Below are 17302 nucleotides of genomic sequence, written 5' to 3' on the forward strand. Positions count from 1 at the left end.
TATCGGAGTACATAAAAAGCAGATCCAATTCATCATCGCCAAACCATAATAAATACATTGCTCATTTTATATTCAATAAAAATATATTCTATCCATTCATGAGCTGTCCTGACAGAACGACTATGTAGATTATTACATAAGAGAGAACTATGTTTAATTAAAAAATAAAAATAAAATAAAAACATAAATGAAATTAAAACATTTACAGCATCTAGCAGTGTTGATTTCGTTGACTAAAATTATGACGAAAATTTTTCGTCAACTACGGGTTTTCACTGACGGAAACTAAATGGAAACTAAATGAAAACTAAGCTATGATGACTAAAACTAAGACTAAATATACTGACAATTTCGTCAACAAATAAAAACTAGACTAAAATGGGAAGGAAGGGAAGGGACTAGTGGACAAGAGATCCACTATAAGTCATTTTACACTTGGTTGCGTGCTAAAGAAATAGCCGATCTACAAGCTCACAACACTGCGACACGTTGTGAGCTTGCAGATCGGCTATTTTCAGCAAGTGTAAAATCAGCCATTACGACGGCATTTAGGCGCGCCAAAATTAATTTTAGTCGACTAAATCAAACATGATATTTAGTCGACTGAAACTAGACTAACACTAAAACATTCCAGGTGACTAAAATGTGACTAAGACTAAATTAAGTTTCACTCCAAAGACTATGGACTAAAACTAAAATAGAAATGTGCTGCCAAAAACAGCACTGCCTTAGCCCACTTAGGCCTGACCTCAAAATTTAAAAAAAATCTTCTAAATCCTCCAGTTTTCTGAAATAAATATTTTCACGATTTAAAAAAAAATAGCAGACCTACAAGCTCCTATGAGCTTGTAAGTCTGCTATTTGTCAATAGCTAAAGCATAACATAATGCTAACACCAAAAGGGGTTCCTGCCCAAAATGGGTTAGATGAAACTCATTACAGACCTGTAAGGGTGCATTTGAGTGCTACAGTATATTCTTCCTAATTGTCTCCACCAGGCCGAAGGCATGGGGAGAGAGTATGTTTTGCACTCCGTCCGTGTGTCCGTCCGTGTGTGTGTCCTTCCGTCCGTCCGTTACCAGCTAATCTCCGGCACCGTTAACCCGGTCGATGCCAAACTTTGCACACACACTCCCTGGATGCCAATGATGAACCTCTGCCCCGCATTTTCCAGAACGGCCTGTTATAGCGCCACCATGAGGCAGCTTTTCACAATTTGTACCTAAAACTGCACCGATCTGCGTGAAACGTTGCATGCACACTCCCTAGAGGCCAAGGACAAACCTTTGACCTGCATTTTCCGCATCTGCCTTTTATAGCGCCACCAGGAGGCCGACTTTTGTAAAACACATTTTTTGATATTACTCCTCCAGATTCTGTCCAAACATCTCACAAATCGTTACACAGTATCTCTATGGTCATGTGCTCAAGTCGGATCTGTCCGATATTTCATATTCCATCCTAATTGGCTATAATTGGCTTTCACAGTTTGCAAGATTGCCCCGTTTTGAACATAAGCCTCAAATCATGAACGCAGCATGCAATTTACGTGAAATCTTTCACACATTTTCTTACTAGGCTGAGGAATATATCCCACCCTTTTCATATTGGCGTGTTATAGCGCCACCAACAGGTTGATTTTTGCAAAACACATTTTTGGAACAAAATGCCTCAAATCATCCAATTGCCATCAAAGGCAAACATGTTTATATTACTCCTAAACATTTTTCCAAACATCTCACAGTCCTATCCTCCTGGTGGAGACCTGTGCCCAGAAGGGCACTTTTTCTAGTTATCAATCATTTAGCCGGGCAAGGACCCCCTGGAAGCCCCTTTCAAGGACCCCATGGGGTGTCGTCAGACGCCACGTTGAGAACCAGCGCTATAGGAGATGTATTGAGTCAAATAGTTTTCATTTAGTCTCTCAGAAAAAGATCAGAATTAAGGCTAAGCAGAGTTGACCCTCTTGACTGAAGCTGTGCCAGAGCGTTAAGTACAACTGAAGGGAAAATCAGAGCGTGTCAACTGGGAGCTCATTATCTTCATCTAAATAGCCCATAGCCTGCTAGGTCCTTGCCAACAAATCTACCATACTGTACATGAGAGCCATCTGCTTCCCTCTAGTTTAACCCCATACCGACTACAGAGAGCGACAGATCTCAAGCCTTAACTCTGTCCACATTTGAATTCCATGCTATCTCAATATCACAACCAGTCCCCCTCACCCTCATTGTCCTCTATCGCCCCCCAGGAACTCTTGGGAACTTCCTGGAAGAACTAGACTCCCTGATTAGTTCATTTCCAGAAGATGGCACCCCCCTGATCCTACTGGGCGATTTCAACCTACCTACAGCAGAGAAGTATCTTCCCGTTACATCCCTTCTGGCCTCATTTGACCTCTCTCTATCTCCCTCCCCTCCCACTCACAAGGCTGGTAATGTTTTGGACCTTGTGTTCTCCAGAGCCTGCTCTCCCTCTACACTCTCTGTTACTCCGTTAATTAGGTCTGACCACCACTTCATAGCCTTCTCCCTCTCTCTCTCCACCCTCCCGCCTAAACCCACTAACCCTCCTAACGTCACCACCCGACGCAATCTCAAATCCCTAAACCCCTCCTCCCTCTCATCCTCTATTCTCTCCTCTCTACCCTCCCTGGAGTCCTTCCTCTCTCTCTCACCTGACTCTGCAACCTCATCCTTCCTCTCCTCTATCTCATCTGCATTCGACCAACACTGCCCGCTCTCATCCAGGCCAGCTCGCTCATGTCCACCGGCTCCCTGGTTATCTGAAACTCTCAGATCTGAACGAACACCTCTAAGAGCAGCCGAAAGGAAGTGGCGCAAGACAAAGCTACCTGATGACCTATCCCACTTTCACTCACTCCTCTCTGCCTTCTCCCTCTCACTAACCACTGCTAAAACCTCTTTCTACCACACCAAAATCCAATCCTGTACTTCTAACCCAAGGAAGCTCTTCTCCACTTTCTCCTCCCTCCTTAAGCCCCCTCCCCCCACCCAACCTTCATCCCTCACTGCTGATGTTTTTGTCAACTACTTCGAGAAGAAGGTTGACGATATCAGCAGCTCCTTCCCCCCTCTCCCCCATAAAGTGGCATCTGACTCAACCAACACTAACCCCAACACACCATGTATGTCCTCCTTCTCTCCTCTTTCCCCAGACGAGGTCCTACAACTAGTGACTTCCACTAGACCTACCACCTGTCCTCTCGACCCTGTCCCGTCTCCAATCTTCCAGACCATCGCACCTGATCTGCTCCCCTTCATCACCTCCATCATCAACACCTCAGTAACCTCAGGCTGCGTCCCATCTGCCCTCAAGTCAGCCAGAGTAACACCACTCCTCAAGAAACCAACCCTTGACCCCTCAGATGTCAAGAACTACAGACCGGTATCACTCCTTTCATTTCTATCAAAAAGCATTGAACGTGTTGTCTCCAACCAGCTCTCTCTCCATCTCTCACATAACAACCTGCTGGATCCCAACCAGTCCGGATTCAAAAAGGCCCACTCCACAGAAACTGCCCTGCTGGCAGTCACAGAAGCACTACATGCTGCCCAGGCTGCTTCCCACTCCGCAGTCCTGATTCTCCTAGACCTATCAGCAGCATTTGACACAGTGAACCACCAGCTGCTCCTAGACACCCTAGCGGATCTAGGCATCGGCGGGACGGCACTAAAGTGGTTCTCCTCTTACCTCACCGACCGGACCTACCAGGTCTCCTGGAAAGGTCTGTTATCATCCCCCCGAACCCTCCAAACTGGGGTCCCACAGGGATCTGTACTTGGTCCCCTCCTTTTCTCACTGTACACAAAATCCCTTGGCACTATCATCTCTGCTCACAATATATCCTATCACTGTTATGCCGATGACACACAACTGTTTCTATCCTTCCCCCCCTCTGCCACCCAGGTGGAAGAGCGCATCACTGCTTGCCTGGCTGACATCTCACAGTGGATGTCCTCCAACCACCTCAAGCTGAACCCAGACAAGACTGAGCTTCTCTTCTTCCCAGCTAAGTCCTGCCCGATGCGGGAGCTAACTATTTCCGTAGACAACGCCCTGGTAACGTCTGTCCCAACAGCCAGGAACCTTGGTGTTGTCCTGGACAGTCAGCTCTCGTTCAAAACTCACATCACAGCTGTCACTCGATCCTGTAGGTTCACACTCTATAACATACGACGAATTAGACCGTTCCTCACCCAGGAATCATCCCAGCTCCTAATCCAGACAACAGTCCTGTCAAAACTTGACTATTGTAACTCTCTCCTTACTGGCCTACCGGCATGTGCACTGAAGCCTCTCCAACTGATCCAAAATGCCGCAGCTCGCTTGGTCTTCAACCAGCCAAAATTCTCACATGTCTCCCCCCTGCTCCGCTCCCTGCACTGGCTCCCGGTCGCTGCCCGCACAGAATACAAAACCCTGATGTTGGCATTTAAAGCAACCAAAGGTATGGCTCCCCCATATCTTGCCAGCATGATTGAACCCTACAAACCCTCCCGCGCACTCAGATCAGCCAACGCAGGGAAGCTGGAAGTACCCTCACTAAAAACGCCGGGACAACGCTCCACACGTCCCAAACTCTTCTCCCTTCTGGCCCCAAAACTGTGGAATGCACTTCCCGTTGCAATCAGAACTGCAGCATCACTCCCGATCTTCCGCCGTAGTCTGAAAACCCACCTTTTCAGACTCCATCATGGCCCATAGCACTTACCCTACCCCCCTTAGACAGCACTTCTTAGACTTATATAGCATTTGAAACAGACTTATAGCATGTCATGTAGACAGCACAATAAGTGCATTGTATGTAGTCATAGCACTTCATAGTATATAGTGTATAGTAGTCATAGCACTTCATAGTATATATGTACAGCATAGTATAGCATATATGTGTAGTTTATATGTATAGTGTCATTATATAGATATGTTCTAGTTATAGTTTATATGTATAGTGTCATTATATAGATATGTTCTAGTCACGTTCTTAGCTTACGCATGTTTCGCGATAAATGCTTTTTACATATGTGATGTATTCCCATGCTTTTGTTCTTGCTTATTGTAAGTCGCTCTGGATTAAGAGCGTCTGCTAAATGCCTAAATTGTAATTGTAAATTAACCTATTTTGACCTGAGATCAGATTCTAAAAATGTCTTCTACATCCTGACAGTTTTCTGAAAAAGCTATGTTTCTATGTCAGTCGTTCTTCGATTTTTCAAAAATAGCAGATCTACAAGCTCGTAGCGCGCCACTCGGTGGCGCGCTATGAGCTTGTAGATCTGCTATTTTTCAATAGCTAAAGCATAACATAATGCTAACACGGTAACACCAAAAGGGGTTCCCGCCCAAAATGGGTTAATGTCCCGGTCTTGTCCCCTAGGGGGGGGGTAAGGTCAGATTTGATCTACAGTATGAGAAACATTTAATGTATGGAGTTATCTAAATACATAAATACATAAATAATTGATGTCATCATTATCTATCCTTTGTCACATATGACACTTATACTGATTGTGCAATAACTTTGCTGATCATGTCTATTGTCTTAAAAATGTTACTTGTGATGGACATAAAATGCATACAATATTATAGTATTATTTATGCACATTTGGTTTCCTGAGGGTTATCTGACAGATGACTGACAGGTAACCTTTTTTAAGGATTTAACCCATTTTGACCTGAGATCAGATTCTAAAAATGTCTTCTACATCCTGACAGTTTTCTGAAAAAGCTATGTTTCTATGACAGTCGTTCTTCGATTTTTCAAAAATAGCAGATCTACAAACTCGTAGCGCGTCACTGAGTGGCGCGCTACAAGCTTGTAGATCTGCTATTTTTCAATAGCTAAAGCATAATGTAATGCTAACACCAAAAGGGGTTCCCGCCCAGAATGGGTTAAGGTGTAAGGACATTTAAAAAAGTATATCTTCAAGTATTTTCAGTTGTCACTGTACATGTATGATGTATGATGTATGATGTATGCACTTTTATAAATACAACTGAAAAAAATGAGTTAAATTGTTGTTGATGAAAACTAAGATGGTCTGAAATGGCCATAATATACAGAAAAAAACTATTTCCCTTCCATGCCGTATTTTTCTGCCGGGAAACATTTTGAATGTTAAGATAGGATGTCATTGTCACGACTTTTAAATTAGTTTTAGCACAAAGACAACATGCAGTGAGTGTAATTTGACTGCTCAATGTGCCTGCAGACAAATTACAGGCATTATATAGCAGGCACAGCATGCACTACAAAGTCGTGGAGGAAGGTAAACGTTTGAATAATTTGCCAAAAATGTGAGACATTCTCCACAATGAGTTACCTTTGGTACTTTCAAAGCATAGTTTAGTGCCAGAAATATTTTTAGTTTCTATGTGTGCAGTGGTTCTCAATCGTTTCAGGCCACACCCCCTCAACATATTCCATTCATTTCAACTGACAACCACTTGGAATTGTAGATTTGAAGCATAACATTTAGTTTGACTCGGTTCCAGTTCCACAGATAAATATTGTGAAAATGGCTAGAAGCTGCACAACAGCCTCACGGAAAACAATGTTGCACATAAGCAAATCAACTGGGGAGTGGGACCCCCTCCAAAGTCATTTGGGGACCCCCCTCCTGGGGAGTGGGACCCCCTCCAAAGTCATTTGGGGACCCCCCCTCCTGCAGGTCCCAACCCACAGTTTGAGAACTACTGTAGTATTGCTACTTTTAACACATTTTGGGCGGGAACCCCTTTTGGTGTTAGCATTATGTTATGCTTTAGCTATTGAAAAATAGCAGACCTACAAGCTCATAGCGCGCCACCGAGTGGCGCGCTACGAGGGTTAAGTAAAAAAAACTCAGGGTACTTCAAACACCACTGGCACCTGCCCATACCGTACCACTATGGCTGTGTCTCTGGCGGTGTTCTCAGCAATGACCACATGGTAGCGCTCTCTCTCCCACTGAGGCGGCTGGTTCTTGATGTTGGTGATGGTGACCGCCAGCTCCACAGACGTGCTGCGGTTGCCCCCGTCCGTGGCGACGATGTCCCTGGTGATGTAGGTCCTCTGCAATGACACATAGATAGATAGATAGAATACTTTATTGGCAGTATAAGAAAATTACAGAAAATGATATCATTTTAAAAAACGCCAAATGGACTTAGACACAAAAAAGCCTTTGCTTGTTTCCATTGTGGTCCAGTCCACTTTGTAACATGAAACTATACACAAACATACTGTACAAACAAAACAACCATGAAACATATAACAATTAATCCTTATATATAAGGCTGGGAGCTATATACATAGGACAAGAGGTACCCTGAGAGAATAGTCCAGACTCTAGAGCATGGGAGATGGGCTATCCAGGGTCGGAAACTAACTACGACCAGTTAGTGTGTAGATGGAGCCATGATTTCAAGTCTTTCCTAAATCTTGTAATAGAATGTAGGGATTTCAGGGCTGGAGGGAGTGCATTCCACAGAGTAGTGGCTGCGTAGTGACACAGCAGTCAGTCAGTCAGTCAGTCAGTCAGTCAGTTAGTCAGCCAGTCAGTCAGTCAGTCAGTCAGTCAGCCAGCCAGTCAGTCAGTCAGTCAGTCAGTCAGTCAGTCAGTCAGTCAGTCAGTCAGCCAGTCAGTCAGTCAGTCAGTCAGTCAGTCAGTTAGTCAGCCAGTCAGTCAGTCAGTCAGTCAGTCAGTCAGTCAGTCAGTCAGTCATCAGGGTGCATCTGCAGTGTGCAACCAGCCACTTAGGCTGGCGGCAGTGGCTCAGCGGTAGAGCGACTGCTTAGGAACCGTGATCCCCCAGAGTTAGTGTTGAAGTGTCCTTGACCAGCTTACGCAAGACGCTGAACCTCAACATGGTCCCGATGAGCAGGTTGGTGCCTTGCATGGTTTCCTCCGCCATCGGTGTATGCATGTTTGTGTGAATGGGTGAATGTAATGCACAATAAAGCACCTTGGATAAAAGCGCTACAGGTATATAAACGCACCATTATATAAATGGCCTTGTGTGTCAATAAGCCTTCTCTCAGAGCTGGAAAGCCATGCCAGACTGTTTTTTGCACTTGTGGAACAAATTTAAGTGCTCCCCTCATCCCTGACATACATGACATGTTGAGGGGAGCAAAAGGTGCGCTCCCCCATCCCTGACATAGAGGGGACAAAGCCTGCTCGCTCCCCCATCCCTGACTTAGAGGGGACAAAGCCTGCTCGCTCCCCCATCCCTGACATAGAGGGGACAAAGCCTGCTCGCTCCCCCATCCCTGACTTAGAGGGGACAAAGCCTGCTCGCTCCCCCATCCCTGACATAGAGGGGACAAAGCCTGCTCGCTCCCCCATCCCTGACATAGAGGGGACAAAGCCTGCTCGCTCCCCCATCCCTGACATAGAGGGGACAAAGCCTGCTCGCTCCCCCATCCCTGACATAGAGGGGACAAAGCCTGCTCGCTCCCCCATCACTGACATAGAGGGGACAAAGCCTGCTCGCTCCCCCATCCCTGACATAGAGGGGACAAAGCCTGCTCGCTCCCCCATCCCTGACATAGAGGGGACAAAGCCTGCTCGCTCCCCCATCCCTGACATAGAGGGGACAAAGCCTGCTCGCTTCCCCATCCCTGACATAGAGGGGACAAAGCCTGCTCGTATAAGTGTTCTCATACAAAGGCATTCCCATTGACGCGGCGTTCCGTAAACACCTGCACACTGCAGACACACCTTTCTCTTTAAATGGTAAATGGTGCATTTATATATCGCCTTTATCCAAGGCGCTTTACAGAGATTGTGCATTGCATTCACCCATTCATACACAGATGGCAGCGGAAGCCATGCAAGGTACCAACCAGCACATCAGGAGCAATTAGGGGTTCAGTGTCTTGCTCAAGGACACTTCGACAGTGACTCTGGGGGAGCCCGGGTTCGAACTGGCAACCTTACGGTTACCATCCAGACACTCTACCCCTGAGCCACCGCCACCTTCCTCTGGATAACAAAATACAAGTGTGGTATTAAGAAGTTCATGCACATTTTTGCAATACCTGACCTGAGGAGAATGTTGATATCATTATAAACTAGAACTGCTGTGACATTTGCTTTTAATTGAGAAACAGTATTTTTGAAATGAGGCAATTAGGCTAATGTGACTCTCATACGAATGCTTTTTGCTAACTGTTAATATCAGCATTCAATTATTGATACTTAACCTTTCATGTATCAACTGCAATATTCTATCCAAGCAAATAATTGCATCAAACAATTCTATTACTGTAGCGCATTATGACCTTTTAACATGCAATAAAAACCATACTGTATTTATTTTATTTTTGCAATTATTTATTTAGAGGATATAGTTGAGAAGATTTGACCAAATAGCATTAGAGGACTTCAAACCCTTCCCTTCGAATCTGAAAGGAGGAACGTAAACAAAGATGCACGTTGGGACGCTGAGAGAGATGGGGCAAGATCTACATTTTGACATTTTATAAAATATACACACACACACACACACACACACACACACACACACACACACACACACACACACACACACACACACACACACACACACACACACACACACACACACACACACACACACACACACACACACACAACCACCACCACCACCACCACGACAGCAAAACAACAAAGACTCTATTAATTAGTTCACTCCCGGGTGGCTGTGACTGTTATACATAAGAAACCCAATTTAATTTGTAGTAAAAGTGATTTATCCCCAGTACACTAAATGTTTGTTGAAGTGGCCTGGATAAAAGTCAACTTTCCCTAGAATAAATGTGCAAAACAGCAAACGTTTTTCTACATCCTGACAGTTTTCTGAAAAAGCTATGTTTCTATGTCAGTCGTTCTTCGATTTTTCAAAAATAGCAGACCTACAAGCTCATAGCGCGCCACTCGGTGGCGTGCTATGAGCTTGTAGATCTGCACGAACTCATGCTTCCTTCATGCCTGGGTGTCCAAGTTGCTCCTTCCTTTACACCTGACAGGGGGGAGTTTCCCTGGTTGGACGTAGCGCGTGGAAGGAACACGTTATTCCAATTTCCAACCAGCTCCTTTCCCCTCCATCAGGCGCCCCGGCTGGCCAGGGGGAGGCAGTTTAGAGACCAGGATTACTGCATGTTTTTTGTGAGGGTACCTACCCTAGGGGACACGGGGAGAACATGCAAACTCCACACAGAAAGGCCCTTTCGCCAACCCCGCCTCGGGTATGGGCACTGATGACGCGGAGGAGGAAACACGCCGCCAGCACCCACAGCGTCCCGAGCGGGAATCGAACCCAGGACCTTTTAGCTGTGAGGCGAGCAAACTGTGCCACCATGCCCCCGCCCATTTATTCCCCATTTATTTTTTTAACATACTTTGTGGAGTGAGATGTATTTTGCCATGAAGCCATTAGACAGTCTGGAAACAATAGCCCTGTTTAAGTCTGACAAACAGGCTCCTAAAACATTGTTCAGAAACTGGGTCATCAACATCTAGTGGGTCATTTAATAACCATCATCATCATCATCATCATCGTCGTCGTCGTCGTCACACACCGGGCGGGGATTGAACCGCGAACTCCCAGTCTCAGGGCGGACACTCTAACCACAAGGCCACTGAGCTGGTTCTGTTCTGTTATACTTTAGCTATTGAAAAATAGCAGATCTACAAGCTCAAAGCGTGCCACTCGCTACGAGCACAGTCCACTGTGCTGTAATGGCCTCTCTCTTTCTGTTAGTATTTGGGTCCCAATGGAAATACTTCAGGACCAGATGTTACTTAAACTTTGCTGTGGGCCTAAGCGGGTGGTCAACAATATAATGCAGGTGGTAGGAATGATGAAACTACTGTGGGAGTAGGTGGGAACGGTCGGGAATCCAGTGGGAATGGGACTAGGAAAACAGTCCCGCGCAGGGCTCTCCATACTGCCTTCCTTCCTTTGGACTAGGAGAACAGTCCCATGCAGGGCTCTCCATACTGCCTTCCTTCCTTTGGACTAGGAGAACAGTCCCGCGCAGGGCTCTCCATACTGCCTTCCTTCCTTTGGACTAGGAGAACAGTCCCATGCAGGGCTCTCCATACTGCCTTCCTTCCTTTGGACTAGGAGAACAGTCCCATGCAGGGCTCTCCATACTGCCTTCCTTCCAGTGGGAATGGGACTAGGAAAACAGTCCCGCGCGGCGCAGGGCTCTGGTCCATACTGCCTTCCTTCCTCTGGGAGTCGCATGGTTGGTTATACATTTGTTGTTTTTGTTGTTCCCTTGCCAAGTGAACCTCGATATAATTGCGTCCCACCCAGAGAATTGTGTTGGGATATTTTGCGAGGAGATCTTGAAACAAAAACCAAAAACAGGAGTCTTGGGACGAGAGAATGTTCATTTTTACAGATTGAATCCTTTCATGAAAGGATTGGAGTGCTTTTTCTTTGTACATCTGATCCAAGGACGCAACATGGATTTGTGCCTAATGATCTGACTCTATTTGGATCAAGGGGATTATGATTAATCTTGCCAATGTGGAAACAACTTTATCAGTAAAACAGTATATTTCAGTGGGGTTTGATGCCCATTTTTAATTAAATGTATCTTGTAGATGCTTTGGTTGAGTGGGCCTATAGTTTAATGTCATAATCACAGTTTTCTGAATCTATCTCTGATAGGTAGAAAAAAGAGAATTCCGCACACTGTCTTCACTTAGGTTGGATTTTATTGCAACGTTTCGGTCGTCAGACCTTCATCAGGCATCGGTCTGACGACCGAAACGTTGCAATAAAATCCAACCTAAGTGAAGACAGTGTGCAGGATTCTCTTTTTTTTACCTATCAGTTCCTGTTATCCGACGCACCTGTCCTTTGTAGGTGTGCAGCAGGACTTTTCCGTAGAACTTGTAATCTCAACATGTAGTGAATTATACCACAAATCCAACAGCTCAAACCGTACAGAAAGTGGTTCACTTATATCAAACTGCATATAAGTATTATTTCCCAAGCCTTTTATGTGTGTTTTTATGTGTTTATGTGTCAGTCTGTCTTATCCATTGGGCAAGGCATTCTAAAACTCTATAAACACACTAGTGGTGCCATTTTGCACCCTTTTCATCTGAGCTTCTCTACTTCTCTGTCTACAACGCAAGTTTTGCTCTGCCAAGAACCAATAATTATATACCTCTGACCCTACTTAATAAAAGTACATCTTTCTGGTCTTCAAGCTCCCTACATTTTCACATCTCTAACCCTTTTGTGTTCCCATCTTCCCTGGTGTCTGAGTGCTGCCCGCCTCCTATTCAAACCACTACACTGTGAGTGAAAACTCACCTCTCTTCAGACGCCATCCTCAGCACTCCTCATTCCATGTATCACTTCTTATCATCTATTACCGATAGATGGTATACTATGAGAATATATGCTGGATACTTGGTTACAAGATAGAAGACATACTCAGAGTCGTATAGATGAGAGAGTTACAACAACGCCATTCAATTGATGGGGCCAGTCCAATGGTGGCTCTTCTACATAGACTTCTATTGGCAAAGAGTGACAAAAGGCCTGAACCGGAAGTTTACAGAATGCATTGGAGTCTATGGGCTTTAGAGTGATAAACAAGTTACATGAACCACGTGAGCGGGCAGTTTTCTGCCCCCTCATTGGCAGAACTCTCCTTTCAATGGCTGGACATACTGTCTGCTTGTCCACAAAATAATGCTAAGAATGATATTTTGATAGCATGGCAACCCATTAAAACCAGGAAAGCATCATTTTAGATTTTAGCGTTGGCTATTAAAAGATACACAAGCATCACTTTGTGCCGTGCTGCAAGCTTGTACATCTGTTTATTTTATTTTGACATTTCCCTGGAGGATAGTCCCTTGAGTTGCAGCAACTTGTTTTCAAGGGGGTCCTCAAAAAAGATTGTCGAACATTTTTGAAAAATCTTGAATGTGTTTGTAAAACATTTAATCATGTTGACAACACAAATCTTCTCTTCTGGGGGTCCTTGTCACAAAACATCTTCAGATGTGGACCCGCTGCCATGCTGATCAGTTTTGGGGTCTTTGACATTAAAATGTTTGAGAACTACTAGGCATTTGTAGAATGGAGAGAGGAGAGAGTTACGACACTCTTTGATCGAACATGCTTCATCAACACTCATTATGAGTATTCAATGTTTGGAACTACAGTATGAAGTAGTTTTTGTAACTATACAGTAGAGGTTTTAACTATGATTTAATAATGCTTGGAACTATTAGTGTTTGAACCTATACAGTAATGTTTGGAACTATTAGTGTTTGAACCAACAGTATACAGTAATGTTTGGAACTATACAGTAGTGTCTCTCTATCTCTCTCTCTCACGCACGCACGCACGCACGCACAATAGCTCTCAGTTTTAAATTACTTTGTAGCGCTTCACTGTTTTCTTTACACTCTACTTATGTGACCAATTACCCGGTTTGTTGTTGACTAGTCTTCCTGCTGTTTACTCTGTTCTGTTCTGCAAAATGCTTAATTGCAAATTGTGTGCCTTGTTCAGATTTCACAGTGTCCAACACCTAGCTAGTAGCTCCCTGCTTATCCTGGCAGTTGGATAATTGACTGTTACTTTTCTTCCTGAGGACATTGGCTATTACTATTTTTGGGCAAGTACAACTCTTTTCCAAAGACTGAAGACAGAAAGCAAAGATTCTAATCAGTGTGAAGTCCCTAGAGCTGCTCCATTCACAGTGACTAAATGGCACACTTTATGTATCGATTCATTCATTGATTCACCCGTTTAATCCTTCTGCCTTTCTTCCTTTAGGACTTTTTAACACAGATGTTACATTGTACTTTGAAGCAGAATAGTGAAGAGTGAAATTAATAATCATGCAAACAAACAAAGAATTATGTGCCAAACAGAATCAGAATTTGACCATGGATTTGTGGAGGTACAACAAGATCAAACCCTGTTGACATGAGGATTGTTGAAATTCAATCAACTTCAATGCTTTTTTCCACCAATCAATATTCTGCATTGAACATCTGTAATAGTATAGTAATGACATGTTAGAAATGTTCTCAAATATTTAGATTTTATTTTTATTTTTTTAATCACACTTGTGTGAAGTGAGGGGCGCCGACTGTATTTATACGGCCACATGATGTCTTATGGCCTAAACATACATTAAAGTCCATAGACTTTAATGCTGGCAAACGATGTACGTCATAAGTGCTCTAAATAAACATTAAAATCCAGTGTCCGCTAACCTTATGTGGATTATGCAGTCGAGTAGCAGTAGACACAGATGCTGACATTTTGCACTTTTTACTGAACCAATTTTTTCCCCTGACCTTTTTTTTGTGTGTTTTCTTGCACCTTACCCCATTTTGGGCGGGAACCCCTTTTGGTGTTAGCATTATGTTATGCATTAGCTATTGAAAAATAGCAGATATACAAGCTCATAGCGCGCCACCGAGTGGCGCTACGAGCTTGTAGGTCTGCTATTTTTGAAAAATCGAAGAACGACTGACATAGAAACATAGCTTTTTCAGAAAACTGTCAGGGTGTAGAAGACATTTTTAGAATCTGATCTCAGGTCACAATGGGTTAACTAATGCCCATAGTATCTGCTGCTCTGCTCACACACCTTTACCGATGGCGACGGAAGCCATGCAAGGTACCAACCAGCACATCGGGAGCAATTTGGGGTTCAGTGTCTTGCCCAAGGACACTTCGACATGTAGACAGGAGGAGCCGGGATTCGAACCGCCGACCCATGGATCATTGGACGACCTGCTCTACTGTACCTCCTGAGCCACAGTCGCCCAAGTTGAGCTGAGCTCCAACTTTTTTCAGCACTCCAATGAAGTGAAGTGAAGCATCCATCAATCACGTGTTTGTGTTTCACACCATTTCCACAGAACCTGTATTTCTACCACACAATTCCTGCTTGTAATGGAACTGTCAGCCGGCTCCCTGTTCTTTATAACCCCAGCCATTATATTTCCCTTATATCTTTCTCAATCGTCACTCCCACACGTTGCTGTTGTGAACGCAGCACCATGTCTTGCTGACAAGCTGTGATCAGAAGGATTACATTTCGTTGCTGTTGGGTGGAAACATCGTATGTCAAAAAACATTCCTTTTTTATTATTAATAAAAACTTTAAAAAATGGAAGAATTGCCAAACTGTAAGCTAACAAGGCGACGCGTTGTGAGCTTACAGATCTGCAATTTTCACAACTGTTCTGTGACACGATTGCATGATAAAGTAGGGCGTTACTTTACGAAACAAAAACATAAAACATATCGAAATCAAATTGAAATATGGAAATATGAGGTTTCTATAGCAGACAGCAACGATTTTGTCTTGCCAGACCCTGGGGGAGCGCTGAGTACCGTCTCCCTACAGGTGTGACAATCACTCTCACCCCATTCCTTCATTCTGACATCCTCATATGAGTCAACATGGCAGTGGTGGGTCTTGTTCACGAGTGAGGGGAGGACGGAGAAGGAGATCAGCCGGAGAATCGGAGCGGCAGGGGCGGTATTGCAGTCGCTGTACCGCACTGTTGTGACGAAAAGAGAGTTGAGCCAGAAGACAAAGCTCTGTCTACCGAGCAATCTTCGTTCCTACTCTCACCTATGGTCATGAAGTGTGGGTCATGACCGAAAGAATAAGGTCGCGAATACAAGCAGCCAAAATGAGTTTTCTTCGACGGGTGGCTGGCATCTCCCTTAGAGTTGGGTGAGAAGTTCAGTCACACGAGAGAGACTCGGAGTAGAACCGCTGCTCCTTCGCCTGGAAAGGAGCCAGCTGAGGTGGTTCGGGCATCTGGTTAGGATGCCTCTCGGCGCCTCCCTAGGGAGGTCCTCGATGCACGGCCCACTGGGAGGAGACCCCGGGGCATTTGGTTAGGATGCCTCTCGGGCGTCTCCCTAGGGAGGTCCTCGACGCACGTCCCACTGGGAGGAGACCCTGGGGCATCTGGTTAGGATGCCTCTCGGGCGTCTCCCTAGGGAGGTCCTCGACGCACGTCCCACTGGGAGGAGACCCCGGGGCATCTGGTTAGGATGCCTCTCGGGCGTCTCCCTAGGGAGGTCCTCGACGCACGTCCCACTGGGAGGAGACCCTGGGGCATCTGGTTAGGATGCCTCTCGGGCGTCTCCCTAGGGAGGTCCTCGACGCACGGCCCACTGGGAGGAGACCCTGGGGCATCTGGTTAGGATGCCTCTCGGGCGCCTCCCTAGGGAGGTCCTCGACGCACGGCCCACTGGGAGGAGACCCTGGGGCATCTGGTTAGGATGCCTCTCGGGCGTCTCCCTAGGGAGGTCCTCGACGCACGGCCCACTGGGAGGAGACCCCTGGGCATCTGGTTAGGATGCCTCTCGGGCGTCTCCCTAGGGAGGTCCTCGTCGCACGGCCCACTGGGAGGAGACCCTGGGGCATCTGGTTAGGATGCCTCTCGGGCGTCTCCCTAGGGAGGTCCTCGACGCACGGCCCACTGGGAGGAGACCCCTGGGCATCTGGTTAGGATGCCTCTCGGGCGTCTCCCTAGGGAGGTCCTCGACGCACGGCCCACTGGGAGGAGACCCCGGGGCAGACCAAGGCGCAGTTGGAGGAAACACATCGACTCACTGGCCTTGGAACGTCTCGGAATCCCCCAGGAGGAAGTCACTAATGTTGCTCTGGAGAGGGAAGTCTGGAGCACTCTGGTGGAGCTGTTGCCCCCGTGACCCGACTACGGATAAGCGGTTGAAGATGGATGGATGGCAGTGGTGGAATGTAAACCAAGTACATTTACTCAAGTACTGTACTTAAGTACAATTTTGGAGTAACATTTTGAGGTTATACTTCAACATCACTTTACTGTTAGTGATGTTCCCAGAGGCAAATATTGTACTTTTTACTCCACTAGAATTATTTGAATTATTAACACATTTCAACCCCTGTTTTACACCTGTAACGTGACAACAAAGCTATTTCTGACTCTTTGTAGATTTACGTTATCCCTGTAAGTATCTTGCCCCCAGAGATTGTGTGGGGAATGCTGTTTTTTTCACAACATGTTGCACAGCATCTTGCTTTCATCCGCTGTCTTTTAATCCGCCGTCTTCCATAGGTTGCCGTATTGGTCCAACCTCCTGGGATGCGACGAGTTGTGAGCTAGACGAGCTATTTTCGGTATTCATCGTACATAAGAAGTATATAATATAGTGTAGTGTTTAATTGGTCCCTTAGGCCAACCATGTAACATTCAATGCTGAATGGGAAATTTAAAAAATGTCTTTTAAAAATGTAATTTTTTTTCTGAAA

At 45.3% G+C, this 17302-nt stretch overlaps 1 protein-coding gene across 1 annotated transcript in view; it reads right to left on the reverse strand.

The window, feature by feature from the left end:
• LOC306923243 (neural-cadherin-like) overlaps positions 1–17302 on the reverse strand; it is a gene marked incomplete at its 3' end in the record, with an annotated part of 255371 nt that overhangs the window by 47964 nt on the left and 190105 nt on the right. Inside the window, exon 12 of the mRNA XM_079501275.1 lies at positions 6908–7075. Coding sequence (XP_079357401.1) covers positions 6908–7075 — 168 coding nt within the window. The remainder of the gene's footprint in view (positions 1–6907; positions 7076–17302) is intronic.

The sequence above is a fragment of the Electrona antarctica genome, assembly GCF_951216825.1.
Source record: "Electrona antarctica genome assembly, chromosome: 5".
NCBI classification, from domain to species: Eukaryota; Metazoa; Chordata; class Actinopteri; order Myctophiformes; family Myctophidae; genus Electrona; species Electrona antarctica.